Genomic DNA, 27111 nt, shown 5'->3' with positions numbered 1-27111 from the left:
ATTCGACATGCTATACTATGACTTTTTTCGACATGCTATACTATGACTTTTTTCGACATGCTATACTATGACTTTATTCGACATGCTATACTATGACTTTATTCGACATGCTATACTATGACTTTATTCGACATGCTATACTATGACTTTTTTCGACATGCTATACTATGACTTTTTTCGACATGCTATACTATGACTTTATTCGACATGCTATACTATGACTTTATTTCCTTTTTATCGACATGCTATACTATGACTTTATTCGACATTCTATACTGTGACTTTATTCGACATGCTATACTATGACTTTTTTCGACATGCTGTACGATGACTTTTTTTTTTTTACATGCTTCCTTCCTTTCAGCTCGTGTTTTAATTTCAAAACATACAGACGCAGATAATTAATAAATAAGACAAATGCATTCCGCAATTAGAAATCGGTCCTGCACTTAAATGCAGGACACAGAATACAGTATAAATACTCAATACAGTTGGTCAAACAGGCAACAGGCTACAAAGATAAAAACATCTTTACTCTGACAGTGATGATTACTGTGTCTTTATTAATATAAGTACAGTTCACATGTGTGTGGGGACACAAACTCCTTTACATTTTTTTCCAGCTGTTAAAGCTGACTGACAGCTGATCAGCTGATCAAAAGTCATACTATAGTATGTTGAAAAAAGTCATAGTATAGAATGTTGAAAAATGTCATAAAAACATAATATAGGTTGTCGAAAAAAATGATTAAAGTCATAGTATAGTATGTCGAAAAAATTCATTCAAAAAATTCAAATTAATTTTGTCCGGTTTGTGGGACCTCAGAATTGCATCCTTGCTTTTTTCAGATGATGTGGTTCTGTTGGTTCCTTTAGAACGTGACCTTCAGCACACACTGGGCCAGTGTGCAGCCGAGTGTGAAGCGGTTGGGATGAGAGTCAGTACCTCCAAGTCTGAGGCCATGGTTCTCTGCTGGAAAACGGTGGATTGCACCATCTGGGTTGGGAATGAGTCACTGCCCCAAACAAGGAAGTTCAAGTATCTCGGGGTCTTGTTCAGTAGTGAGGGTAAAATGGAGCGAGGGATGGACAGGTGGTTGGGTGCGGCGTCAGCAGTGCTGCGGGCGTTGTACCGCACCGTTGTGGTGAAGAGGGAGCTGACCTGGAAGGCAAAGCTTTTGATTCACCAGTCCATCTTTGTACCGACCTTCACCTGTGGTCATGAGCTTTGGGTAGTGACCGAAATGAGTTTGCGGATACAAGCTTCCTTTGTTGGGTGGCTTGGCTCAGCCTAAGAGATGGGGTGAGGAGCTCAGACATCAGGAGGGAGCTCAGAGTAAAGCCGTTGCTCCTTCGCGTCAAAAGGGGCCAGCTGAGGTGGTTGGTGCATCTGATCAGGATGTCTTCTGGACGACCTTCCTTTAGAGGTTTTCCGGGCACGTCCAACAGGTAAGAGGACCCAGAACACGCTGGGGAGATTACATATCTCGTCTGGCCTGGGAACGCCACTTTAAAAACCACTGCTCTAGACAATCCACAGGCCTCACTGTTAACCGTTAAAATTGGAACAATGGTCTGTGGATTATCTGTGTGGCTAAACAACTGATGATTTTCATAATTTATTAGTTCATTAGTCTAAACCAAAGTTCCTAGAGTCAAATGACTTGTTTTGAATAGTCCAAATAGCGGTCGATTAATTTTCTGTCAATTTTCATTTCAGTCTCGAGGCTAAATACTGCTGGAGTTACTGTATGTGGGAAAATAGTTTGTAATTTCGGTGCAATGGCCTTTTAATGTTAACTCCCATCAGATCAGAACTTGAAATCTAAATTGCGATGCTGTTAAAACCATTTGCACACAAAGAGACAAGCAGGTTGGAAAGAAATGACAGTGAATTGTCGGTAAGTTTTTATTAAACCTTAAGTACAAACTGCAAAAGTAAAAAACTGTCAATATAACCAACATGAGACTCTCTTTCCGAGTGGAGGGAAAGGCCGAGATGCGGCACTAATAAATTAAGTCACCAGAGACCCCACTGTGAGCAAGTAGTTTATACTGTAGAAAATGGAAGAAAACAAACAAAAACAGAACTGAAAAACAAAACAAAAAAAATCCCGTCAGAATAAAATATATTGTAAGGCCATAAAAACTTGACAAACCACTTTTTATGTTGAAAACACCCGACTTGGTATTTTATTAAATAGTCCTAAAACAGTTCAGTCTTCTGCGAGGGACGACAACCAACAAACTGGATTATAGGATTTTTTCCTTGACAGTCACCACTGGCAAGCTCAGTGCAACATGAGTAGCTACTACATTTCTGTTGAATTTTCAGTAATGAAAATGTAAAAACCCAACATATCTTTTTCCCTTTTCTTTAAAAAAGTAAAGCTAAACAAACAAAACTAGGTGGGGGGGGGGGGGGGGCAGTCGTTGGCTACTCAATATCTTCTTTCTTAGTGATATAAGCAGCACTTAAAATTTTTATACACGTTTAGCCAGAGCAACCCTGTAAGCGTCAAACTCACACGGATGAAGAAAGGGAAATGTAAGGCTTTTTCTTCATCAACCACTCTCCTCTGGGACGTTTTCTCTATTCCCTCCTTCCTTTCTTTATTCCTGAACCCCAGAACAAGGCTCAGGTATTTAAAGAGATTTACAGGATTATGTACAAAAAAAGTTAATGTTTTGTTTATGTTGGACTTTTTCCTCTCTCTAAAATCACTCATAATATATCTGGAAAAGGACAACAAAAAAAATGCAAAAGCCCAAAAACAAAAGGACAATTTAAAAAATACAAAAAAACAACAACTTGGATTTGATATTTCACATTTTACACTCTTTGACTAGTGGCTCTACTTGAGATAACACGTCAGACCAACAAAAGTAAAAAACACAAAATAATAATAATATAATATAATAATTAATGTTTACTGTTACAGATGAAACAAGAGGACTGGAAGAATGGAATGTTAACACGATTGCACATCTAGAACCAGAAAAGCCTGAAAGCCTCTCTGCCCTGTGGGGTTGGGGGAGCGTGAGCTAGCTGTTAGTAGATAGCATGTGCTGACCCCCCAGATTTTAAATTTTTGTGTTGTTATACAGTAATTATAACCAACAGCACCAATAAAATGGATCTCCTCGCTACGGATCAGGCACAGTTTTCACTTGCTAGCGAAGGAGGGATCCCTCCGTACTACCAGGAAGTGAGGTGAGACCTTTCACAGGTCAAGCAGCTGTAGCTCTGCCCCCTCTCACATCCACCGACAAACAGAAAACATCCACAATGACAAAGAACAGAAAATACACAGAAGACTTCTTGCAAAAAAAAACAAAGCTAAAATTTAAAATAGAACTTGAAACCAACCAACAATAAAACCAACATCGTAATCTTTCAAGTTTTTACCTCGCGTCACCAACCCCCCCCCCCCCCCCCGCCCAAGAAATAATTAAATAATTAAAAAAAGACTCCTCTTCCTCAAACCAAGGACAGAGAGAAACTTTGGGTAACTACTTGATGTCATTTTCATTTCACAAAACTGGAGAGGAAAACAAAAAGGCCGCCTTTTCATTTGTCCCACGTTCACAGTCGAGTGACGCATGATGAGAAGGAATGGGGTTCAGTCTCAGGGGGCGAGATGAGGGCAGGAAAGAGTGATGCAAGAAGAGGGTAACAAGTGTAACCCTCTGCAGTTAGAGGAGGATGGAGGTAAAAGGCTCAACAGGGCCCATCAAGCTTTCTTGTGAATGTTACGCTTAATGCTTGTAATGTTGTAAAAGACGACTTAAAGAGGGACGGTGGGATTCTATAATCAGCCAGAAAAAAAAAACAAATTCTTCTTTCACACTAGTGCAAAAAAAGACATCTTGCTTTTCTTTTTTTCCCCGTTTCTTTTTTTTTTTTTTTTTTTTATAAACAAGCCTGTCATACTAAGGGAGGAGGTGAATATCTTTTGGAGGGAGGACTTAGGTCAGGTGAGAGGATTTTCAAAGCTAAAAAACAATCAATCTTAAATATTGAGTGGTAGAGGAGGGATTGATAGTGATCCTGCTTAATGTAAAACAAAACAGGGGAGTTTTGGGAGGGTCGGGCCCGACATGGGCAGAGAGCACACCCCGGATGGCAATGTCGTGGCGTCCTCCTCAGGACACAGCAGCAGCAGCCTTGGGTATGTGGCTGGAGGACAGGCGTGCCAGGGACACCTCCACGGTGGCGCGCTTTCGGGGTCCTCGCTTGGCTGGCGATGCTTTGGCAGGGCTTAGGCCATGGCAAGGGTCCCCCGCTACTGCAGTGACAACAACTCCACCGCCACCTCCTCCGTTCTTCAACATGGCTCGGCCACACACCTGGTTCACCAAACTGTTGATTTGCTCCTAATTAGAAGGCACAGAAAAAAAAAAAAAATACACATTACATTTTTCTTGTTTATAAATGACCTTTTCTTTACATAATTTGCTCCTCTATAACCCAGTCATACAGAGTAGGAATTACATCATGAACAATGTTAAATCAGCTACTTCCTGAAGCAGTGTAAACCCTAGCTGATGTCTCCCCCATCTGGATGGAGAGCGAACTGAACCACAGCTGAAACAAACGGGGGGGGGGGGGGGGGGGGGGGGCAGCTCACCTCATCGTATCGGTACATCATCTTAAGGCCTCTGCAGGACTTGTGCTTCTCCACATAACGCAGGGCACACTCCAGACAGAAGACCACGTTGTCGGTCTCCTGAACCACCTGCACAGACGGAAACCGAAAGAGAGACATTACTGTAGGAACCACACACTCAATACAGAAGTCTCTCATTACGGAGATAAATCATTTAAATGTCTTCCACTCCTACACTATTCTGCACAAGTTGAATTTATTACAATATCGTGGCATTCAATTTGATCACTTCATCATTTGGTTTAGATGCTTTAAAATATTGGGCCATAAAAGAAGTCTTGCCAGTGTGCAAATAAATAGGGATGTTTTTATGTACAGTATATAAGCTCTATGTTTTTGCAGGGTATAATGCATACAAACTGAAAAACTCTTGCATTATTGATGATTACAGGAATAGATAACTTTAATAAAAACTTGCTTCAAAATGCCAAAGCATACGAAAACTACTGGCACTAAAGCATTTTAGAAAACGAGTCCCCGTGTCTCCCGACCACAGTCTGTGAACCGTGTGTGCCCTCTGCTCTCACCATGGACAGGTAGCAGAGATGCTGACAGATCTGACAGCGTCTCTCTGAGGACTCAAGTGCCAGCCATTTCCCACGGGGCTTCTTGCGTCCCTCCCCGGAGCCCAGGCTGCCGTCATGGGTGCCGTAGCGGGCAGAGGAGAGCAAACCTGCCTTGTACAGTTCCTGTCGTTGGCGCATCTCTATGTTCCTATTGGACAAGAAAGATACTGGTTAAGCGAGTTAGAGCCAGAAAAAACATTGCTGCCATCGTGCAAAAGCTGTGCTCAAACTCTTATGTTGCATTAAGTTGTTTTATTGTTCTGGGAAAATGTGAGGAGTGGGACATCTTCTATTAAAAAGGCGTTTGCAGTGGATAGCAGTTATATACAACATGAATATACCCATAATGCAACATTTGATTGCTTCAACAAGCGATTAGTTAAAAGGACGTGGAGTTTTCACTTACAGATACAATTCTACATTCTGCGTCCTACCTGAGGTCTTTGAGTAGAGCGGAGATGGTGGTGAGGAGAAGGCCATTGTCCCTCTTGGATTCGGCTGCAGCGATCTGGTACAGTAGCTTCTCCATGGAAAAGGGTTTGGCTATACGACGGCATTTCAGGTCCTGCACACAAAATCGGAACACACATTACAAATTATGATTCTCGTTAAAAATACTGTTTCTGATGTGTTTTATTGTGTCATTTCTTTATGTCTCAAAATAAAAACTCTGGTCATTTATTCGACCAGTTTGATTTTCCACATATACATAAGTGATGTGCCATTATTATTTGAACATAGCCCCGTGTACTGATCTGCCCTCCCAGATTCATGTGCTGACCTTTGCGGCCTGGTAACCCAGGTTCATCCAGTGCGGCGTGGCAAAGTGCACCGTCTCTGACACGCTGTAGCCACAGCACACTTTAGAGACGAAGGCACCGGGGTAGCAGACCACAAACTGGCCGCTCCGCTGGACCGTACGATAAACCTTGATGCCTTCGCGGCACAGCACCTCTGGAGAGATCTGGAAGACCAAAAATGTGTGTTACATTTCTGAGACTGTATATTTTTTTGGGAACAAAGTGGCTTCAGAGAGTTCAGAAAACACTGACCATGATGTTCTTCTCCAACATTTCTAGTCCTGGGGTGCCATTGGCCTGAAGCAGTGTATGGACCACCTTGTCCAGCTTAGCCTTCTCCTCAGCAGGGACAGAATACCTGTGGGAGGGACACACACAGACATCAACACACATGGACAGAGTCATACTAAAGGTTCCATCACAGTAACAATCAGTTGAATCTACTCCAATTGCAAAGAATTGTCCACCGTTATACTGTTACTTATCCTAATGGTTTCTCTACCTCGGTGTTATCATGTGTACTCTCTATATCAGTGACGATGAGGAAGAGAGCCTGGTGAACACTTACCAAATGCAATCAGCACCAGTGTGTAAGTAATCAATAAATGGAAGGCGATTTTGGTCTCGAGACCAGCATGAGGTAGAAAAGACCATGCCAATGTTAAGCCAGGGAATGGTCACCCCTAGGGAGACAGGGGGGTTTAAAGAGAAGGAAACAAGAGCATAAGGTTATTATTACTAGCTGCAAATTACAGACACAATGACATTGTGAACTGCTCCAGAAAATGCATTTATAGGGCAAAATGACTGAGAGATTATTAGGGTTTGTTTGAGTTTGCTATTGAGCCTTAATGCTGTAGAGGAATGCCTTTACAATTCCTTACCAGGCACAGCACCCAGATGCCTCAGAATGGATCCAGAGTTATTGGGAAGGACAGTGAGGTTCCATCCATGTCTGAGGAAAAGATAAGAGGAAATGGTCATTTCTACATTATTTTCCAGGGATAAAGAAGAGACAAGATGGCTAAAGAAGATGAAGCAGACAGCGTCCACCTTCTAAGATGAATACTTATGAATACTCAGTTAACAGGTCAGGACGACAGTCTGGCAACACAAGCAGAATATTCTGTGCGAGCTTTAAAGTGAGTGTGGTGTAATGAGCTACTTACTTTGAAAATGGCTCTGACTTTCCTGTGGGGAATCCACTGCCATGTGTGCTAGTGTCCACCTTCCCACAATGCACTGCCACATGGCTGTCTCTCTGCTCCACAATCCTCCAGTACTCTTCCTGCAGGAACAAAAAAGGAAGGAAAGCCAATCAGTGGAAGAATGCATAAAGCAAGGTTAGATAACTGAAGTTTTAGGTAAAAACAGAATAATACCATTTTTAATGAGGTTCACATGAATGAAAACTACATTTTTCATTATGAAGAAAATATACATTTTAAGACATGCCACTAGAAGCTTTAGTGTGTCATCGTTATAAAGTCATACAACAACAATAGTATAGTCTGCAATGAATACAATTACCACCTAGTATTTCTATGCATCCACCAACCCGTCATGTTGCGGTTTATATCCATGTCTGTCCAAAATTTCATCATTTCATCATTTTAGATATTTTTGTGAAATTAGCATAATTAGCATATGAATTCTTCAGTTATGGCCAGAAACAAGTTTTGTGAGGTCGTAGTGACCTTTGACCACCAAATTCTAATAAGTTCAACCACCACCGCATTAAAACCCGTAAAAGTCATATTATAGTATGGCATGAAAAGTCCGAAAAAGTCATAGTATATCATAAAAATGTCATACTACAGTATGCCTTAAAGGAGTCATAAAAAGACAGCATAGTACAGTGGTTCCTTCCCAAATGTGATTATTAGAGGGTTTTCTAAGTCCTCTGGGGGCTTTGGACAGTTGGTCAGACATATTTTATCTATATAATCCACAGAACTCACCGTCAGCAGTCTTTATTGGAACCATTTACTTGTAGAACATTGTTCCAATAAAACGCTGGACAGTGAGTCCTGTGGATTGTCTATGCAGACAATGCAGTTTACATTCAGTACAAGATGTTAAGCATGCTAACCTCAACATCAGCAGCCCCTGGCTCCTTGTTAAAGCACATGGTCATGGTGTTCCGGGCTATCCTGAAGAAGTTAGTCAAAGACACCGATTTCCCCTGCAACAAAGAGGCATTCGACATTATGAGTCGCAGCATACGACAGGAATCTGAGGGGAAGAGAAGCCTCCAGACTTCGCTCCGCATATGTATCGTCTTCTGTCACGCTAACATAAGTATTGGGAATGTAAACCACGAGAAGAGCATGAATAGATTAAGAGCAAAGAAAATATTGCTGGACATGAATGAACTACGAGTCAAAAGAAAAAGAAGCGTTATGGTTAAATACTGTACATGCACAGACAGTTGTATGAACTTGTACATGTGTATGTACTACATGCGTCTCCATACGGCTCCACCTCTGTGCTTCCCCTACAAGCCACAGACACGTTTCCCATGGTTTTGACCCGCTCTATGGACATTCCTGCTCCAGAGATGCTTTGAAGGTTGACATAAATCTGCCGGCTCGGGGCTTTCAGAGGTACGGACCGTGATGAAAGATGACCTTGTGGATTCCTCATCCTCACAGTGACAATTTGTCTTTTCTTTTTTCTTCTTAGCTATCCAGATTTTTTATTTTTTTATTTTTTAAACGAACTGACCTTATTATAATTTCTATTATTACAAAAGCTGCAGGGTTGTAAAATAATGCAGTTAAATACAGCAGTGACCCAGTAAGCAACACTTTCTTTCGGAGAGTCAGAAGCAGCACTTATATCCAAGCCTTCCCTGGTGTAATTGGAGTTAATTATACCCTTGACATGCACTTTGTTCTCTTGATAGAAAGGTAAAATGTAACCTCCTTTTGGGGGCCACTGCAAGAAAAATGCATACAAATGTGAGCTGTGGAGAAAAGTGATGGGTCATATTTAGACTGTCCTGTCAGGATGGTGACAGCCATTCACATGCCACTGCATTAAACAGAATCTGTCTGTAGACTGTACCTGGTCGAGTCTGTTGAAGATATCTCAGTTTTTCAGAGGGAGGTCATAGAGAGCGATTTAGTTACTAAAGGGAGGGGGGGGGGGGGGGGGGGGGGGGGAGGGAGGGAATCAAATGGGCTCCACATTTGAGTTGGGTAAGTAAGTATCTTGATTACAGAAATAATTAGTGTTTCAAGATGCCTTGGCATGACAAAAAAAATGTGCTCACAAGCTCTTTGCAAATAAACATTGCATCAACAATACGTGTGTGGCGTATGTGTTTGCACATTTGCACATGTGGATTTCTACACATGCATAAAGAACCGCTAGCCTTTGCACTGATGCGTGCGTGTTTGGGGTTCAGGGGCTTGGCAGAGGGATTGGTGGGAGGACATGATAGAGAAAGACAGAGGAGATTTGGGTAAATAGCTAAGAGCAAGGGCATGGGCTGAAGGAGAGAAGCCATGGGGGGGGGGAGCTGGATTAAAGGAGCTGGAGAAGGCGGGGTTTGAAGGGGGCGGGACAGGGGGGGTGAGGGGAAGGGCTGGTTTGAGAGCTGCCGTCTCTCTGACCTACATTTCAGCCAGCCAGAATCAACACAGCTGCCAGCAGGCAGGGGAGGTGGGAATACATCTAATGTGCATACACACAAGCAAGACTACTGACCACCTTACCCACACACCCACACACACACACACACACACACACAGCTGCACAGAAATATTTAGCAAAACCATAAGAGGTGCATGGTACCGTCACAACAAAAACCCGGTCTTAACACTGCAGCAACATGACACATTTACACATACTTCTGCATGCAAACAAATGTGCAAAATGTTTGCTTTTATAAACCACAATCTATGAAACCCAGTCATATAGTGTATTGTAACTATTTATAGCACCGCGTAGCTCCTCCTCTAAAGATAGGGGGCATATGTTGGTACTTTAGAACGGGCACAGTGATATCAAAACGCTCACATTTAAGTGGCGATAATATGGAAAGTGTAGGACGTTTGCACCTCAGGTGTAGTCGTGATTCAGATAGTTGTGAGATGCAGACATCTGGCTGAGCAATAATGAGGCCTTTGAAGACTGTTCAGGTACCGACAACAAGCTATAAAAAGGTCTGGAATTTAACATAAAACCAAGACAATGTTCATGTGTCTTTGTGATGAGTAGAGAAAAATGAAAACAAGGGCAACCATGATTAAGGGGGCGGGCCGGCCAATGAGGAGGCGGCATCCACAGATGTTTCTGTATGTTAATGCTACTGCTGATGCAAAGATGGCTGTAAACTTCACAGCAAACGCTGAAATGACCCTGGACTAGTAACGCTGTCAGTAAGAGTTCACCATTACCATCGTTACCTTGAATTCTTGAAGAAAACTTTGTTTTGCTTGCACGCCTCCACGATGAACGAAGTAAAAGAGAAACGTCCTGATGAATTAAAGTAAGGGTGCCGCGTTTAACGACAGCAAAGCTACATTAAAACATCTGTTGAACTTGTGCCGTAACATCCAATTCTCACTTATCCAATCGTATGCTCACTGCACGATGCACGTGTTTTGGAAGTAGTAAATATACGACTGTATGAATGAGAGTTGGATTATACTGGTTGTGTGCGAATTTGTTAATGGATGTTTTGATAGAGTTTTGCGGTTGTTAAATACGTCCCCCATCTACTTCAATCCTCAGTTTTTGGATACTCTGTTCCCGGTGGAGGCATGTGAGAAAAAGACAGTATTCTTCAAGAATTCAAGGTAGCACGAGTGGGGTGAATTAATATAAAAATCGCCGTTTTGTGGTTGAAGTATTCCTTTAAGATCCCAAAACCTCATTTAAAAAGAAAAACAGAAAAGATGTGCTTCTTGCCCGTTACGTTTCAAATACGTCACGTAAACAGCAAACGCTCCCTTCATCCTCACCTTGTTAATACATTTGTGCTGGTCACTGAGGACGCCCCTGTCCTCCTCCTGCTGTTGCTGCTGCTGCTGCGGCTGCTGCTCCTCTCCAAGCTGCCTGTCCTCTTTGCCTTGTCTTTCCTGAGCGAAGAGCCGGCGCCGGCCCGCTTTGACCTGAGCCTCTAGCTCCTTCAGACGATGATACACTCCATTGGCGCGGTGGTTCCCCGTCGCCCCTCCCACTATTCCACCTACCAGCCCGTTCTTGGGCTCGTAGCGTGGCAGCACCAGTGCGCTAGGCGCCGAGGAGTCCGAGAGACCCTCCAGAGGGCCCCGGCGCGACTCCAGATTCTTTTTCTCCTGCAGCACTTCGGCCTGCAGTCTCAGGCGCTCCTCAGCGCTGAGCGAGTCATAGGAGAGGATGTACTGGAGATACGCCTCCTGCAGCTTGGCCAGCCGGTCCTGCGCCGACTTAGGGATGCGCAGGAGGTCGGCTAGCTTGGTCCACTTCTTCAGGTCCATCACCTGCTGCATGCCGCCCATGTCGTTGATGAGCTGGAAAAAACGTGACAGGTCCACTTCACAGCCACCTGCGTGGAGCAGAAGGGAAACATGAAGAGTGAGCTTACAGTGGGTAGTCATACAAATTGTGAAGGTTGATGCAGGACTCCATGTGTCTCATGGTAACATTAAAAATGTATCAAGCATCTGCACCTTTGGCAAAACCTCCATCCCAGTTCATTTCATTTTAAAGTGCCAATTGATCCGTCACCTTTCAAAATGATCTGAACCATCATTGTGCCAAACAGAGACACAAATTCTGTTAATGTAAAACTGATCTGCTGGGCGCAGTGAAGGAAGTCATTTGGAACCAGGGTGTCCTGGCTGGCTGAAGCCACTCCTCTGTGGCTCACAGGCTGCCAGATCTCTCTGGCTAACGGCCGCGTACCAAAACGGGCTAAAATGAATACAGCTGTATATTAAAAGCAACAAACACGGCATAGCACATGCCCAACATGAACCAGTGCAAAACTAATACAATTCAACAACCGCGTATGCATCGGGAACGGAAAAACTCACTTCTACAGATTCCGTCTTAGCTGGGCTGTTTAAAGGCTCATAAAATGCTGATGTCATTGTGAGAAATGGAAGGTGACCAGACAATCTGGGGTTAAATATTGTTTTTATGGCCCGTCAGGCCCCTCGCCAAGTTGTTCCACATTGTTACTGTCATCTATAAACGGGAAGATATAATCAGGCGAAATGCCACTGACACCAATGGAAATGGCAACCTTTGCTGCTATTGTCCTAGCAGATGTGACAAGACACAGTTTACAAAGTGCAGGATACTGAGAAGGTAAAAGGCTTTTTTTTTAATATACTGTTTTTAGTTTATCCTTCTCTCATCATCTACATTCAACACAAGCGTAGACATGGCTGAGAGGAGGAGTTTGGAATGGGGTGTCTGGGTTTAATACACTCCCATACAATCGATGGCTCTGATCCTCTGTGGCAGCCTGCAGGAAGAAACCTGTGGCTTATTGCTTAGTTAATTCAATCAACTCAGGAAGGAGTTTCGTAGACTAAATTGTCTTGTGTACCATTCACATATACATATGTGCCCCCCCCCTGTATGGCTCACTTACCAATGACAGGTGGCTCATCCATGGTAATGCCCTGAGATTTGAGGTGCTTGCGAATGCAGGCTAGCCGCTGCACGTTGGGGCCCCAGCGCCGGCCCAGCATGTGGACCCTCTGCACCTGTGTAACAAAACGCATCTCCTCGCTCAGCTTGCACTCCGGCCTCCAGTCTGGTGGTGGGCCCACGCGACACATTCCAGCCACCTCGGCCTGCTCCCTCACCGCATCCAAGTACACCAGGGGGTCCTGGAACTCCCGCGGCACCGGCCGGAAGACGGGGGCTTCACCCAGAGCCGGCCACCCATCTGGCCTGCTCCGCTGGCGCTCCCACTCCTTCTCTTGCGCACGTTCCTTCTGGCGTGCCGTCTCTTTCTCGCGCTCCCACTCCTTGTCTCGGTCAGCCAGCCGAAACGCTGCTGGTTTGAGCTGCCCGGGGTTGCTGGTGGATGTCAGCAGAGAGGAGGTGTTGGAGGAACACACAGAGGTCTGTTGGGGGTCTGAGGTAGTGTTGGCGCGACTGGGGTTCTGTGGGTGATTCGGGCCTGATGAGGGTGAGGAGGAGTTCCGACCGTGAGACCTGCTCTGCTGCTGCTGTGCTTGTCGAATCAACATCAGCTTGCCGGCTGACGCCCGCTTGGGTCGCTGGTTCACCGGCTCCGCATTGGCTGCTGGTGTATTAGGAGGCGGGGTTTGTTGAGGAGGAGGAGTAGGAGGTGGGGTAACAGGTGGAGTTTGTTTGGGAGAAGGGGGTGTGTCTGATTCGTGTCCGTTGGAAACTGGAGTGGTGGTTTGTGTGGCAGCTTTCTCTTGATTGGCCGCCTTCTTGCTGCGCGTCTCCAGAGGTGCGGGTTGAAGCTTGGCCTTCTTGGCCTCAATGCCAGTGGTTTTGGCTTTTTGCTCAACAACCCCTGTCCCCACAGAGCTGAGGACCACCTCCAGACGCCGCTTGGAGTTACGCAGTCCCTCTCGACCCGGGCACTCCCCTTGCTGGCACTGTCTCTGCCCGTCCTCCTTGGCCAGGGTGTTGTACCGCTGCCCATTTAGCCTGCCGTTGAGGCGGGCGACGGCAGCCACATTGATAAGCCCATTGGATAGTAGCACCTGTTTGCGGGTTTTTGCATTGCTGTGGTGGGCTGGTGCCGCTGCTTTTCCTGAGTTAGCCAGCCCATTGCTGGCTGCTGGCTGGCTATGCTGATTGTGATTGTTCGCCGACGATGGTGCCGAGGCGCTGTTGTGTTTGTTGCTGCTGCTGAGTTTGGTTTTCTTGCCCAGTTCTCTCTGTTTGGCTTTGGTGTAGGTGACGTGGCCCTTGGACACGGTGGCTGTGTACTTCTTCACAGTTTTGGACGGCAGTCGGAAGTCGCGGCTCTTCTTGGTACCACCGACAGCTTGTGCCGAGCCCGCCCGCGTCAGCCCGTTCACTTTAGAGACCTGAGAGGAAATGGGATAGAGATAGGACAAGTTAGATGAATAAGATAAAGAACCTTATCACAATGTTTTGGATCAATCATGGATATGAAGTAATTGAAATATTCTGGAAAACAGGAATCTTCGCTGGAATGGAAGGAGGGGGGGGGCGGTTATATCTCCAAAATAATCCTGTTTGATGAGACCTCTGAATATAAAAAGTTAAAAACAGTATTGCATTAAAGATAGTAACCCACACACAGATACAATTCTATAATCAGAAAGCACAGCAACACACACACACACACACACACTCACACACACACGGGCGTGGGCACGCCCACACTCCACAATGACGGGGCCAAACATATTTGCGGAAGTCTACACTATTCATTTGACAACCGATCAACTCTTTTGATTACTATACTTTCAAACGCAGTACACTTTTGTAAACTGCAGCTCAAACTGCTGTCAACACAAAGGCAGAGATTTAGGATATGCGCAAACCAAAACCCACTACATCCCGAGATAAACAACAGTTTAGAACGGGCAGATAAAAGAGAAATGGCATGAGAGGGAGAGAAGGGATCACTCCATGGTTTCTGCTAGCAGATGGCTGGACAGTATGAGGTCGGAGGTGGGGTCATTGGGACGGAATAAAATCCCATCCGGGCACATAAAAACAGCCTTTTATTTGCTAACAGTTTTCCTGAAACGCTATAATTCAATTTTTTGAGCAGAGACAGAGAGAGAGAGACAGACAGAGACTGTATGTGTACATGAATGTGTGTGAAGCCTTTGAGGCCTCCAGCTGTGGATCAGTGGTTTGGCACAGTGGTGTCTGGTTCCGTGGCTGGCCCACTGGCTACAGCTGTGTGAAGAAACACGGCCACCCTCTCCCTCAGTGCAAAGAGCTTTACAGCTGGATCAGCACATGTAAGAATCCATTGTGTAAAATGTAATTCTGTACAGGACTCTGTCTAGCTCAATCTCTACATTGCCCACTATGCATCTCTAAGAACATCCACTTCTCTCTCTTCCTCTCCCTCCTCGTCCATGTTGTTTTCATGGCCCACTTGCAGTGCTGCCAGGAGTTTCTCATTCCTCTCTCTCCAATGTGTGTGCATATATATATATATATATATAAGAGAGAAAGAGAGAGAAAGAGAAAGAGAAAGAGAAGAGAGAGAGAGAGAGAGAGAGAGAGAGAGAGAGAGAGAGAGAGAGAGAGAGAGAGAGAGAGAGAGAGAGAGAGAGAGATACAGTGTTAGGAGATCTTGTAAAATTAAAGATATGTGGCTGCCGATATCTGACTGGGTTGAGCAGGATATATACTTTTCCTTTTGTTGTTATTCTCTCATATCCAAACGATGCATTGCAAGGTTGGGAAAGACACGCTTGTACTCCAGCCATCATGGAGCCCTGCTGTCTTTAGAAAATTAATGATAATATTTCGCCGCCATCCGTCCACGGTACCCGCGTGCCTTTCTGTCCAGACCAGCTGGAAGTGAACCACAGAAAACAGAAAGGAAGGAGGAGGGATGGGAGAGATGGAGTTATCAATCACAGTTGGGGCGCCACAGGAGGGAGGTGACAGCCGGCCCATTGACAGGTTTGCCTTTGAAGGGCTCTCGTGTCACACTTGTGTGTGTGTGTGTGTGTATATATGTATATATATATATATATATATATATATATATAGATATATATAGATATAGATATAGATATATATATATGTATGTATACGTGTGTGTGTGTCTGCTCATGTATTGTATTGTGTTCATCTCAGGTGGCGGGGGGGCCGACACAAAGACCAAGCCATTAAAAGATAAGGGGGGACTGAAACCTAACCCTGCCTCCGTCAATCATTCCCCTCCAACACACACACACCATGGAAAAACACAGGGTGACAAGGAGAGAGGGAATAAAGAATGGGTGTTGAGGAGTGGGGAGTGGAAAGGGATGAAGACTGAGACAGAAAGACAGAAACAAGGCTGCACAGCAAGCCCTGCGAGTCACATTATGTGCGTTCCTCACAAAAAAAAAAAAAGAATTTATCTACCAATGGGACACAATATCACAACGTTCAACTGCTGCACTGATGCTGAAAAAGTACCTAACTGCTAAAGAAGCAGTTCTCCAGATAGCTACGATATTTCTCCAGCCACAGTTTGCTGACAAAGCATTGAATCCGAGAGACACCACACTGTCGTGACCGCTTCCTGCCACAGGAGGGCTCAGTGGACCGGCTCCTCTTCAGGGGAGCTCGGCAAGTCTCCATCACTTTTCTCTCTTTAATTATTCGGTCTGGTGGCAAAGAAGGACGGCAAGACGGGTGATGACGAGAGAAAGGAAATACGAAGCAGAGCCAAAGAGGCAGGAGCTAGTTTAAATACTTTGCGGGGGAAGGAAGGAAAGAAAGAGAGAGCAAGAGATGCGGAAAAGGACATGGAAGCTCACTCGCGCTAACAGCCACTGGTAGAGAGAAATGAGAGGGACGATGGACAATGGAGCCAAAGGGAAAAAACTGAACACAAACACACACACAGGCAGCCGGATACTGTTCTGGAGTGGATTTCGGTCGCATGTGAGCAGGGAAGGGGAGGGGGGAGGGAGGGAGGTGGTCTAGATGACATCATGTGTTGCTATAGCCCAGCTGAGGCCTGGCAGGAAGATTTTTAACAGGCAACATCTGCAGGAGCCGGCCCTGAGAAGAAGAACGGGGAGAGAAAGAGAGAGAGAGAGAGAGAGAGAGAGAGAGAGAGAGAGAGAGAGCCAGACGATAGAGTAAGACAGGAGCTAGTTTAACCCTTGCAAAGCCCTGCTGAGTGACAAAGGAAGGGAGACGCAGGAGCGCTTGTGCACATTTTGAATCACATGTGGTCACAGACAGATTTCTACCTCTTTGTCAGGATGTAGCAGAAGCTCCTTAGGTCAACCTGAGGTACCACTGGTGGTGGCAGGCCCCTCACTGAACATGTAACTACACATCAAGGCTATTTCATGTTTTCTCCGAAACGCGTCGGATGTCGGAAGAGATCGTTGAAGTGAAGGCAAAACACGTGGCAAGTTGAAGAAACGCTCCGTATTGTTCTCGTTTGTAATCTAGCAAAACCATTCCCAGTGCAACGCTCCTCCTCCCCGTGATGCTCTCTCTCACCAGGGGCATGAAATAATGTAAACGCCATAACTTTGGGAATATAATGAACGCGTGACACAGCTTGACGGCGTGCAACACATCCATCAAGTGTTACGGCGGTGCGATGACTATCAACGGGTTAAATCTCGTGCTGAGCTACAAATCAATTCCGATGCCGGAGTCATTTACGGTGCGACTGCCAGAACACCTCGACGGCGAGGCATAAATCCGGCTTAAGCCTTCTTTCCCCTCTGCTGTCTTATTAGGGAGCGATGCGATGCGGCCCTGGGCAGGTTGACTTTTAAGCAGCTAGAGAAAGGTCAGTACAGCCTGGCACTAATAACGCACACAATGCAAAAGCCCTTTCATAAACTAACGGGGAGAGATCCACATACAGCAGCTGCAACAAGAAGCTTCGTGAGAGAACTGAGGGAAACGCATTTCATTTTCAATAAACATTGAATTCTTCTCGGTGTGTGTGTGTGTGTGTGTGTGTGTGTGTTATCTATTATCCCTTTTGACATGTTGTAGTATTATGAGGGAGGTTAATTGAGGATGGCAGAGGACAAACAACCAAACAAGAAAGTGCAGAGTCCTTTGCGAATGGTGCCGAGTCGGCTCAATGGTTTGGCCCTGCGCACACCACCTGCGCTCGCTGATCTGTGCAGCTGCTTTGCCGACATCCCTGCTTTTGTTATTTAATTAAAATGGATAGAATCATATTGTTTTATAAAAAGGTCCTGTTATGGCGCATGTATTTTTGTTGATACAAACCGCTATTAAATTAAGCAGAACGGAATCACTGCGAATTGAATTACGATAATGCCTTTACCCTTCGGTTCCACACACACACACACACGTTCTTTTTACGGCTACATAATCACTTAACCTTTTATATGGCTTAGTCTGTATTTTCGCAGTGGGTCGTGTGTATAAATGTGTGCGAGTCTTGAGCACACACGGTTAACACACATACTGTTCATGCTAATTGAAGGGAGAGCGAGAGGGAGAAAAAAAAAAAGAAGAAGCACTAATCCTTCCAAATGATTGGAGCCATGTTGTCAAGGGCAAGATCCGTCTCTTTGACACAGAAGCAGAGAGAGAGAGAGAGAGAGAGAGAGAGAGAGAGAGAGAGAGAGAGAGAGAGAGAGCGAGAGCGAGAAAGAGAGAGAGAAAGAGAGAGAGAAATAGAGAGAGAAAGAGAGAGAGAGAGATGCAACAAGAGGAAGGTAGAATGAGAGCAAAAAACACACCACGACAGGAGTCAAAAGAATCAAGCAGGGTGCCAGCAGCGGATTGAAACAGAAAGAGAGTAGAGGAAGAGTGATAGAACAAAGACTAGTGAGTTAGTGGAGCTGAAGTTTGGCTTGGCAGGAAGTCACTCTCATTGAGAGGCATTGTTGGTTTTGCTGGACAATTCCAGCCACTCGGAAAACCTGAAGCACATGCCCGAGTCTGCATCGGCGGCAGCACATTACAGCAACAATAGCGCTGGATAGGAGGTCGACACTCAACAGGAAGGAAAAGGCCGAAAAGGAAATGGGAAAGAAGACAGAAAGGAAGCAAAATAGATTATGAGAGAGAAAAAGACAGAATGAAATGTGGTGCCTCAACAGACAGTTCACTTCTGACTAGCTGATGTGATCATACGAATGCAGGTTTTCTGACGAAAGCCACCTCTGTCCCCTTTCTACCATCTCCTCCTCTTCTTCTTTCACTTTGTGGGGTTCCTTGAGACCTGCTACGTGCCACGGAGAGGGAGGAAGGCCTTCACAGGCTCTAGCCAGCATTACTAAATATAGCTGCAGTCGCAGCAGGCCAAAACACAATCATTACTCTCCCAGACACAATAGATGGTGGGGAGAGGAGAGGAGAGGAGAGAGGAGAGGAAAAGGAAGAGCACAGGGAGGACAAGGCAAAGGAGGAAATCAGCAACTAAAAGTAAGTAGAGAACGGGGAGAAGAAAGGCACAAGAGTAGTTAGGATAAATCATTGAGAGAAGATAAAAAAAGAGGATGTGACAGATGGGAAAATGAGAATAAGAGTCAGGAGAGGGGAGGATTTCAAGTACGCATAATGGACAAAAAAGCATGCTGCACCTCGAGCCAATAAATACAGAAAACTCCATATCATCTCAAGTTTAATAGCTAATGCAAACCATTCATCTGCCATCGAAGGTTCCCTTTTGGAGAATACTTTCTCTGTACGCTACCGTCACATTTCCCAAGGTCTCCTGAGGAAGCTATAGACATGCTTTCATCCTTTTCCTTTCCATAAGATATCTAGCATATTATGGCTTTGAAATTATAATACTGGCTGCTCCTGGCCATACAGTACCTGTTTGCGTAGCTCCTCAGCAGCTCTCCTCGGTGGCAGCCCGTTGGCTGAGCCTCTGCTGCTGGCCAGGGCCTGCTGCCTCGTGTGCTCCCGTGCCTCCGCCCGCTCACTGCGCTCCCTCAGTAGGGGCGGAGGTGGAGGCGGCGGAGGTGGCAGCGGGGGGGCTGGCGTGTCCCTGCCGTGAGTTCCCGCCTTGGGCCTCGGACTCTCCCTGGTCCCTGCTTTACCGTGGCTGTTGAAAACTGGAGGGGGGGGGGGGGGGGGGGGAAGAGAAGAGTCAGGTGTGCTTCTTTTATCATTCTTAAGGTGGGAGAGGAGGAAACCAAACACAACTAGGGACAGATCTCTTTTTAGCTTGAAGTGGCTATTCACATACTTGAAATTAGATTTGAATTTTGCTGAGATGGCATTTAGCAGAAATGTTTTTTTCATACACCATCTTTAATAGAGCTAAATGAGGAAACAACATTGTACTGTTTCGGGACCAGGGATCACTGATGAAGCTTACTGGTTGTAGTTGTCCATCTGCTCCCAGTATATGAAATATACTTTCAAAAATAATGGAGAGAGTTTGAGCTTCTTCTTAGATTTAGTACTCTGCAAGGAGTGCAGCAACATGACACTCTGCATTGAAGCTTGGCATGATTCACTGTTGAGATTTAGGAATTTAAAGGGTATATTTACACGTTTTATTTTTTCAAGTTCTGCAACCTAGTTCCTAATTCCTAATGTGCACAAGTTAAAAGTAAAATAAATAAATTAAATTAAATTAAAAAATGTAGCCGCTGTAAAGAAAACAGGATATTGTGGTAAGTTCCTATCAGGTAGCAAGGCATAAATACCCTCGGACATATACTATGTTTTCTCAGGCTACCGTCTACCTATGCCAATGCCAATATGTGGACATAAGTCTCAATACCCCCCCTGTAGTGCAGAATGGCATATGAACCCCTTGCACACCAAACCACAACGACCAAGTGGAAAAGGAGTGACAGGGTTTACAAATAGCTAACAAATAGTGCCCAATCAGTAAAATATGCATGATTTAAGGTGTATGAAAACGTCTTTATACTACATGTCAAAGAACCTGTTCAAAATGGACGCAGACTTCACCAACCCCCGGGGATGATGTTAAACAGGTCCAACGGGAGCGTGGTAATTGACAAACGCATTCAATAGCTCCCTCTTCAGCTTTAATGAGGCTCAATTCAAAGTTTCACGGCGTCGTACTATCAGCTGTATGGAAAGAATGACGGGAGGCCGAGGCACACAAACACAGAGCATTTACAGCACACGTGCAATGCACAGCATGATGATGATACGTGTGCACATTTTGGTCTACAGAAGACGCGTGTATTTGTGCTATACTGTATCCACTCATAACCCCAAGTGAGCGCCTGCGAGTCTCTCGGGCCCCCAGCTCTATGAAAAATTAGAGAAATACTGACATTTTGAGAAGTGAGCTAAGCAAGAAACGGAGCCCAATAAAAGCTGTTTAATTTAGCAATGTCAACATGGCACACGGCCGAGTGGGAGAGACGGCGCGCTGATGAATGGCCTACAATGTAGGGCCTTTCCTGTCTCGCTTTACCTCCCAGAATAAAATGCTTCTCTCTCCTTCACTAATTCTATTCCTCGACTGTTTCCCCCTCCTCCTCTCTCCTCTCTCCTCCTCCTCCTCCTCCTCCTCCTCCCTCAGAGCCCATATAACCCTGCTGGAGGGTGGCCCAAGCTGCGTATTAAAGTGTGATGTTTGACACCAATCTTAAAACCACAAAATGTACTGAGGGGTGTGTGTGCCTGATACCCAACACAGCACAAATACTGTCTCAACACTGGAGCAATGACCCTGTCTTGACTGTGTGTACACACTTGTGTGTGTGTAAACGTCTGTTTCGGTGTCCTTAACCCCCCCCATCTCTATTGTTCCCTACAAAGTATATCTGCTTATTTCCCTCTTATCTATTTATTTAGTATATCACAGTGAAGGCGCCGAGCTGCTTTGCAAACAGTGTTGGTATACGAGATAAGAAAGGAGACTAAAGCTGTCCTCATGCACACAACAAGCCCGGATTTGTTCAAACAGGTTTCACTATCCTAGTTCGTGCTCCTTCTGCAGATATGTGCATATGTACAGTTTATGTTTCAAGCTGCAGCTACAGATGTTCATGAAAGAACGAGTATGTATTTATGCTTGTTTTGGGTGGTAGACACTTGTCAGTGAAAGATACAAAGGCAGTGCACACTTCTCCAAGAACGGTGCACCGGACCCCTCTCCCTCCTTCTCTCTTCATCCCGCCAGTCTCTCTCCTCCTCCACATTCCACTTGAGAGGATGACAGAGTAAAGAGCTGAGCAAAGCGCTCACCTTTTGAACCTTTCTCGCGGCGATTCTACCGACTAAGGAGGGAGGGAGAGTCTCAGGGAGGGCGAAAAAGGAGGAACCATAAAATCCAGCCGTTGTTTTGTGGGGGAAACGCCTGGCCGGAAGGATTGTGTGTCTCTAAAGTCTGCCAGGGAGGGAGGGCCTCCAGGTTAAAATCGTTTCTCTGCTGCTTTGTTCAAATAAAAACCTCTAGGAGCAATATTATGGATCCTATGAAATAAGTACACGTTAGACCTTTTACACTGCAAAGAAAGGTCTCCATCTTATCAGTTTTCATCCATGATTGAGCCTCAAAAGCCTGATTGTCTTAATTATTAAAATCTGCCTGTGAAGTAAGATTATTAGTTAAAAAAAAAAAAAAAAACTTTTTCTGGATTACAAAACAAAAATCACTTGACAAGATGCAGCGCACTTGTTTTTACAGTCATCAATCTTTGGATTGGGAGTGAGATTCGTTTATGGGCTCAGTTGCATGCATGCAACTTCCTAAATGTTGTGCACAACTGTGAGTCTGTGTATTCGTCCAAATGTCTACTTGCCCCAAGGGGTGTACGCATGCTGTCACTGCGCTGTGTGTGTGTGTGTGTGTGTGTGTGTGTGTCGAGGGCCCTGGCCAGCTGTTGCAGTGCGTGCATAAACACCTTGTTAGGTCTTAGCAAGCTAAGTGTTAATTGGGGTGGAAAGAGTTGATGTGCCGCTATGCTAACCCATGTGACTTACCCTGTCTCTGCAGTGGAAAAAACAAGAGTGCAAACTTAGGAAATTGCTCACGTTCACATACTAGAACAGCACTACCACTCTGTCCACTGTCCCATGACTCATTCTGTGCTCCTGTTTGGCCAAAGGTTTTCTCTTCCTCAGTTGCATTTCTCATCAATCACTCTTTTTTTCCAAAAATGAATCTTTCCATTTCTCTTTAGTTATTCTGCTGGTGCATCATCCTTCAATCTACCTCACCTCCTTTTTCATCCATCTCTCTCTCTCTCTCTCTTTCTTTTTCTGCTTTTCTCTGTCAACCTCTTCTTCTCCTGCCCTTACCGTGCCCGTTGAGGGGCTGCCTGGTGGGGAACTTGCCCTTGCGGGGTGTCGAGTGGCAGGAGGAGGAGGCCGACACTTGGCTGTTGGTTCCCCCACCTTGAGAGTGGATCCCACCTCCGTTCCTCACCACCTCCTCCTCCTCCTCTTCCTCATCGTCCTCCAGGTCCTCCTCCTCCTGGGAGCTTCCGAAGTAGGCCATGTTGCTGGGCAGGGCTGATGAACCTGAGTGCAGAGAGGTGCAGGAAAGGAGGAGAAAGGGTACAGAGACGGGGAGATGAATAATAAAGAGGTAGGTTGGGGGAGGAGGGAGAGCGAGAAAAGGGAAATAATTAGAGTTTGAAACGGGCACTGAAAAACACAGCTTTGCTGTAATTCTGTTTCCCACTCAACACCTTTTTTGAGACCCCCAGCAATCTATGTGTGGAAAAAAAGTCTCTTTTTTCATTCTAATCTCTGAAATTACAGATGAATCAACCTCAATAAACGAGTAGTGAAGTATTAATGTAAAAATAGAAGCTGCCAAAGCATTTGTGAATAATGGTGATTGTGCTGCTGTCATTATCCCCGCTGGTGGCCTATTGAAGCTTTGTAAACTGCTCTGCACATAGCGGCTCCATTGTTGCATTTGCATACACACCACAATGTTCACATGGTTTGCAAAGCGTTGACAGTTTTACTTAAACTGCATTTATACTGGATCTGATTTTACATCCGTTTTAAAACAAAAACGATCTCCGTCGGCATTGTTTCCGTTCATACCAGCACGCCTTAAAACGAATATCACGTGACTATTCACGTACACCGGGCGCCGGTCTTTAATTATGAAAAGCTGTGCTTGATACGTAAAATCTCTCCCTCTCCCTCCCTCCCTCCCTCTCTCTCTCTCTCCCTCTCTCTCTCTCTCTCTCTCTCTCTCTCTCTCTCTCACACACACATCTCACTCGTTCCCTCTCGGTTTCGTTGTCTGTTTTCTCACTCTCAGTCTCTGTCGTACTGGAGAGCAATTACTGCTATTGTTGTGCAAAACAAAATAACCATGAATAAGGAAAGGCAAGGCCCCCGTTTTGTGTCCGTCGTCCGTCTCAAAGCCGCTAACCGTGACTTCAGACATCTGCTTCGTAGGTCACGCTGCCCGCTAATCGCTCCAATAACAGCTGCTTCCCTTCGCAAAAATGCAGACTTTAACTGGACAACAGCTGCTAGTAAAGACAAGAAGGTCAGCAACGCCTGTAACCAGTTGTCAATGTTGAATTAACCTGGTAGTCGATCGATAATCAAGGATGTTGTCGTTTGTGATTTTCACGTGATAGGGGCGTGACGAATCAGTGAAGGACACGTTGTGACTGCTAAGAACCAATCAAGTAGCGTCCGCGGGTGTCTACGTCATCGTTTGCAACTTATCCGTTTACGCTCGTCCACAATAGGAAGTAACCCCGGAGTTTTCAAACGTATCCGTTATGCTTCCGTTTCTTGTTGCAATGTTTTGCAAATGTCACTAGCAGAAGTAGTGGTGGTTCGAGCAAAACTTGTTGCATAACTTTATACAGTGTAGAAGGAAAAGGAGGGGATGACGAGCAACATATTCTGATGGCTAGAACTGAGCAGAGCACTGGGAGCATGTAACAGGGACTTTTCCACAGTCTCCCGATGCTGACAGTTTTATTGAGACACACATATATACCTGTACATGTGCTCAAACATCCAACTCTGTACAAGAGTTACTTTAGAAAACCAAAAAGTCACTGCTAACATAATCCCAAATGTACCGCTTTCAATCTTCTAAACATGTCAATCTCTCCCCCGATTGGATAAAAAAAAAAGTTGTCAATCCCTCTCTTTCCGTTTTCAGTCACACTCGATCACTTTCATCGTCATCGCTGAGAAATCTAGCTCCGTACGTGCTGCTGGAGGGAGGTAAATGGTGTTTGGCAGTGGATAGCCTATAACGTTACATCCGTTAGCTGAATGTAGACACACACTCTCATAAAAGGTCATAAAGCCCAAAGCTATGTTATTAAATCTCATAATGTTGCACTCGTAAATCAGTGTGCAAACAGCTGCTCCACTCCTACAGAAAAAAAAAAAACGAAGGCAGGCTTGTAGAGTGTAGCAGTTTCGGAAAACAACATCAAAATCTGCTCGGCAATAGGGCTGAACTTTGCCACAACTGAAACAACAGACCAGGAGAACGCTTCAGCGCTTGTGAGTGTGTTCCCGTTTGTACAGATTGCTTCTGAATGGACTTCCACCAGAGGAAAACTAGCTCTGCAAGGCCAGTGTGAAGAAGAAGAGACCGTCAGCCTTCCCTTTATACATACAGTATGGGCGGCTGAGAAGTGTATGCATGCCTGTGTGTGTGACTAGAAAGTGTAGGAACAGTTGGCACAATTGAATTAAAATCATTTTCTGTCTGTACAATTAGATTTAGAAATGTTTAAACTGTGCGTTCGGTATTATTGATTTATAGTTAACTAGAACGTGTGGTTATGCAACATCCTCATAGCCTTGATTGTATAGAGTTGTTCATGAGCACGAAACACTGGTTTTTATGAATCCTTTATAAATCGATTGCATAGCATGAGCAACTACTGTGGGTTTTATCACCCTTGTAGAGGCTATGGTTTTTAAAAAAGGGCCTTAATGGGAAGCAATGCGTGATTATAAGTCAATTAAAATAATGTTAATCCTCGGAAAAACTGGCTGAATTTAACTAGCCTGCATGAAGATATACAGAGCACTTAAAATTACGGAGTGAATAAGGAATTAGCCAAGCCAATTATTTAATTAGCACTCTTGTTTTGGAGGGTGCCGAATACTTATCTTAGATTTTACACATTCAATACCTTATTAAGGGGCTTTATACAAATATAGAGATAACACAAGTATGACACCAAAATGATTACATTTTCTTATAGACTTACACAAGGAATATATCTTAATACATATTAGATTAAGATAGAAACTAGCAGCAAGACTTCACAAATACTTTACGTGGTCCCCGTGTGGATACAGCTTTTAGAATGAGAGAATACATAAATGGATGTTTAGTAACCAGTCTTTTGGAATCAATATGTGTGCAACATGACACAAACAGTCACACTGTAAGTGGACAATGGAGCTGAGCTTGGAAACACTTGTGTACAAGTGTATACACTCAATACATAAATGACACCGTGACTAAAGACTGGGCTTTCCTAACGAGAAAGGAAAGGACATGTTACGGCTTAAAGGGATAGTTTGGATTATTTGAAGTTGGGTTGTACAAGGTACTTATCTAGTCAGCGTATTACTACCTACAGTAGATGGCGCTCGGCTTGCCCCAGTTTGGAGAAACAGACAGGAATACTGACACGGGAGCAAAGCAATGCACTGCTGTGGACAGGAAAGCAGCGCAATGTGCTTTAGCCACCTAATAGGAAGGCCAATTTAAAATAATCTATGTTTACTTCGACAACCTAAGAAGTTAGCATCGCCCTGTTTCCCTCGACAACTATCCCTTTGACTGCTGCTATCCAGCACCATGCAGACAGAGTACCATTGAACACTGAAGCATTCTCCTTTAAATAGCCTCCAGTGCAGAGCAAAAGAAGAACACAGGAATATAAAGTCCTGAAGGGAACACTGTGAAAGCTAGAAAATCCCGGTTCTTCTCCTACCAACAGACTGCTGCAAGTCTGCCGTTGATTTGATGGATTACTTTCTGCTTTTATGATGTGAACATAAAACAATAAAGATATTGAAATAATTAGTCCAACTTTGTCTTCAAAAGCACGAGCTACATCTTTGAACATAGATTCATTTTCATTTTAAAGTGCAAGAACAGCTATTACTGGCCAGTCGGGGGACCTGTGGTTCCCACATGTCACATCAAATCCATTCTGAAAGCTTAGTTCAAATTTCATTCTCGTATCAAGCTTTTCCAAAACACAAAAAAAACAAACAGAGGCTGGTAATAATAAATCTGGTTGTGCCTTGAATCACACGTTTCACTCAGCAGCTCTAAGTTTCTAATTATCTCCTCAGAGAGCCGGAGAAAATCTGTAACAGAAGCAGATTCCCTGTACAGATAATAATGGAGTTTTACCTGCTCTCTTTAACTTCTAAAGGAGCTCTGCAGGGCAAAAAGTAACCGTTCAACAGCAGTGAAATATGGCTCTCTTATATTCCATAGTAACCCAC

The 27111-nt window shown here is 44.7% G+C and overlaps 1 protein-coding gene across 3 annotated transcripts in view; it reads right to left on the bottom strand.

Moving 5' to 3' along the window:
• Positions 1 to 1885: 1885 nt before the first annotated feature.
• The window catches only part of jarid2b (jumonji and AT-rich interaction domain containing 2b), a 100064-nt gene continuing 74838 nt past the window's right edge, over positions 1886 to 27111 (bottom strand). For all 3 annotated transcript variants that reach the window (XM_076106517.1, XM_076106519.1, XM_076106518.1), the window contains 14 exons: positions 22933 to 23154; positions 19510 to 19751; positions 12632 to 14057; positions 11010 to 11575; positions 8129 to 8221; positions 7206 to 7324; positions 6921 to 6991; positions 6605 to 6719; positions 6289 to 6394; positions 6018 to 6200; positions 5671 to 5801; positions 5198 to 5384; positions 4632 to 4739; positions 1886 to 4377 (listed from right to left, as the gene is read on the bottom strand). In XM_076106517.1, coding sequence (XP_075962632.1) covers positions 4147 to 4377; positions 4632 to 4739; positions 5198 to 5384; positions 5671 to 5801; positions 6018 to 6200; positions 6289 to 6394; positions 6605 to 6719; positions 6921 to 6991; positions 7206 to 7324; positions 8129 to 8221; positions 11010 to 11575; positions 12632 to 14057; positions 19510 to 19751; positions 22933 to 23154 — 3800 coding nt within the window. In that variant the 3' untranslated portion in view covers positions 1886 to 4146. The remainder of the gene's footprint in view (positions 4378 to 4631; positions 4740 to 5197; positions 5385 to 5670; positions 5802 to 6017; positions 6201 to 6288; positions 6395 to 6604; positions 6720 to 6920; positions 6992 to 7205; positions 7325 to 8128; positions 8222 to 11009; positions 11576 to 12631; positions 14058 to 19509; positions 19752 to 22932; positions 23155 to 27111) is intronic.

The sequence above is a fragment of the Anarhichas minor genome, unplaced genomic scaffold (genome assembly GCF_050575085.1).
Source record: "Anarhichas minor isolate MPS153535 unplaced genomic scaffold, ASM5057508v1 ptg000033l, whole genome shotgun sequence".
NCBI lineage: Eukaryota > Metazoa > Chordata > Actinopteri > Perciformes > Anarhichadidae > Anarhichas > Anarhichas minor.
Note: the sequence above shows the minus strand (reverse complement) of the source record. Positions and strands in the feature narration are given on the sequence as shown.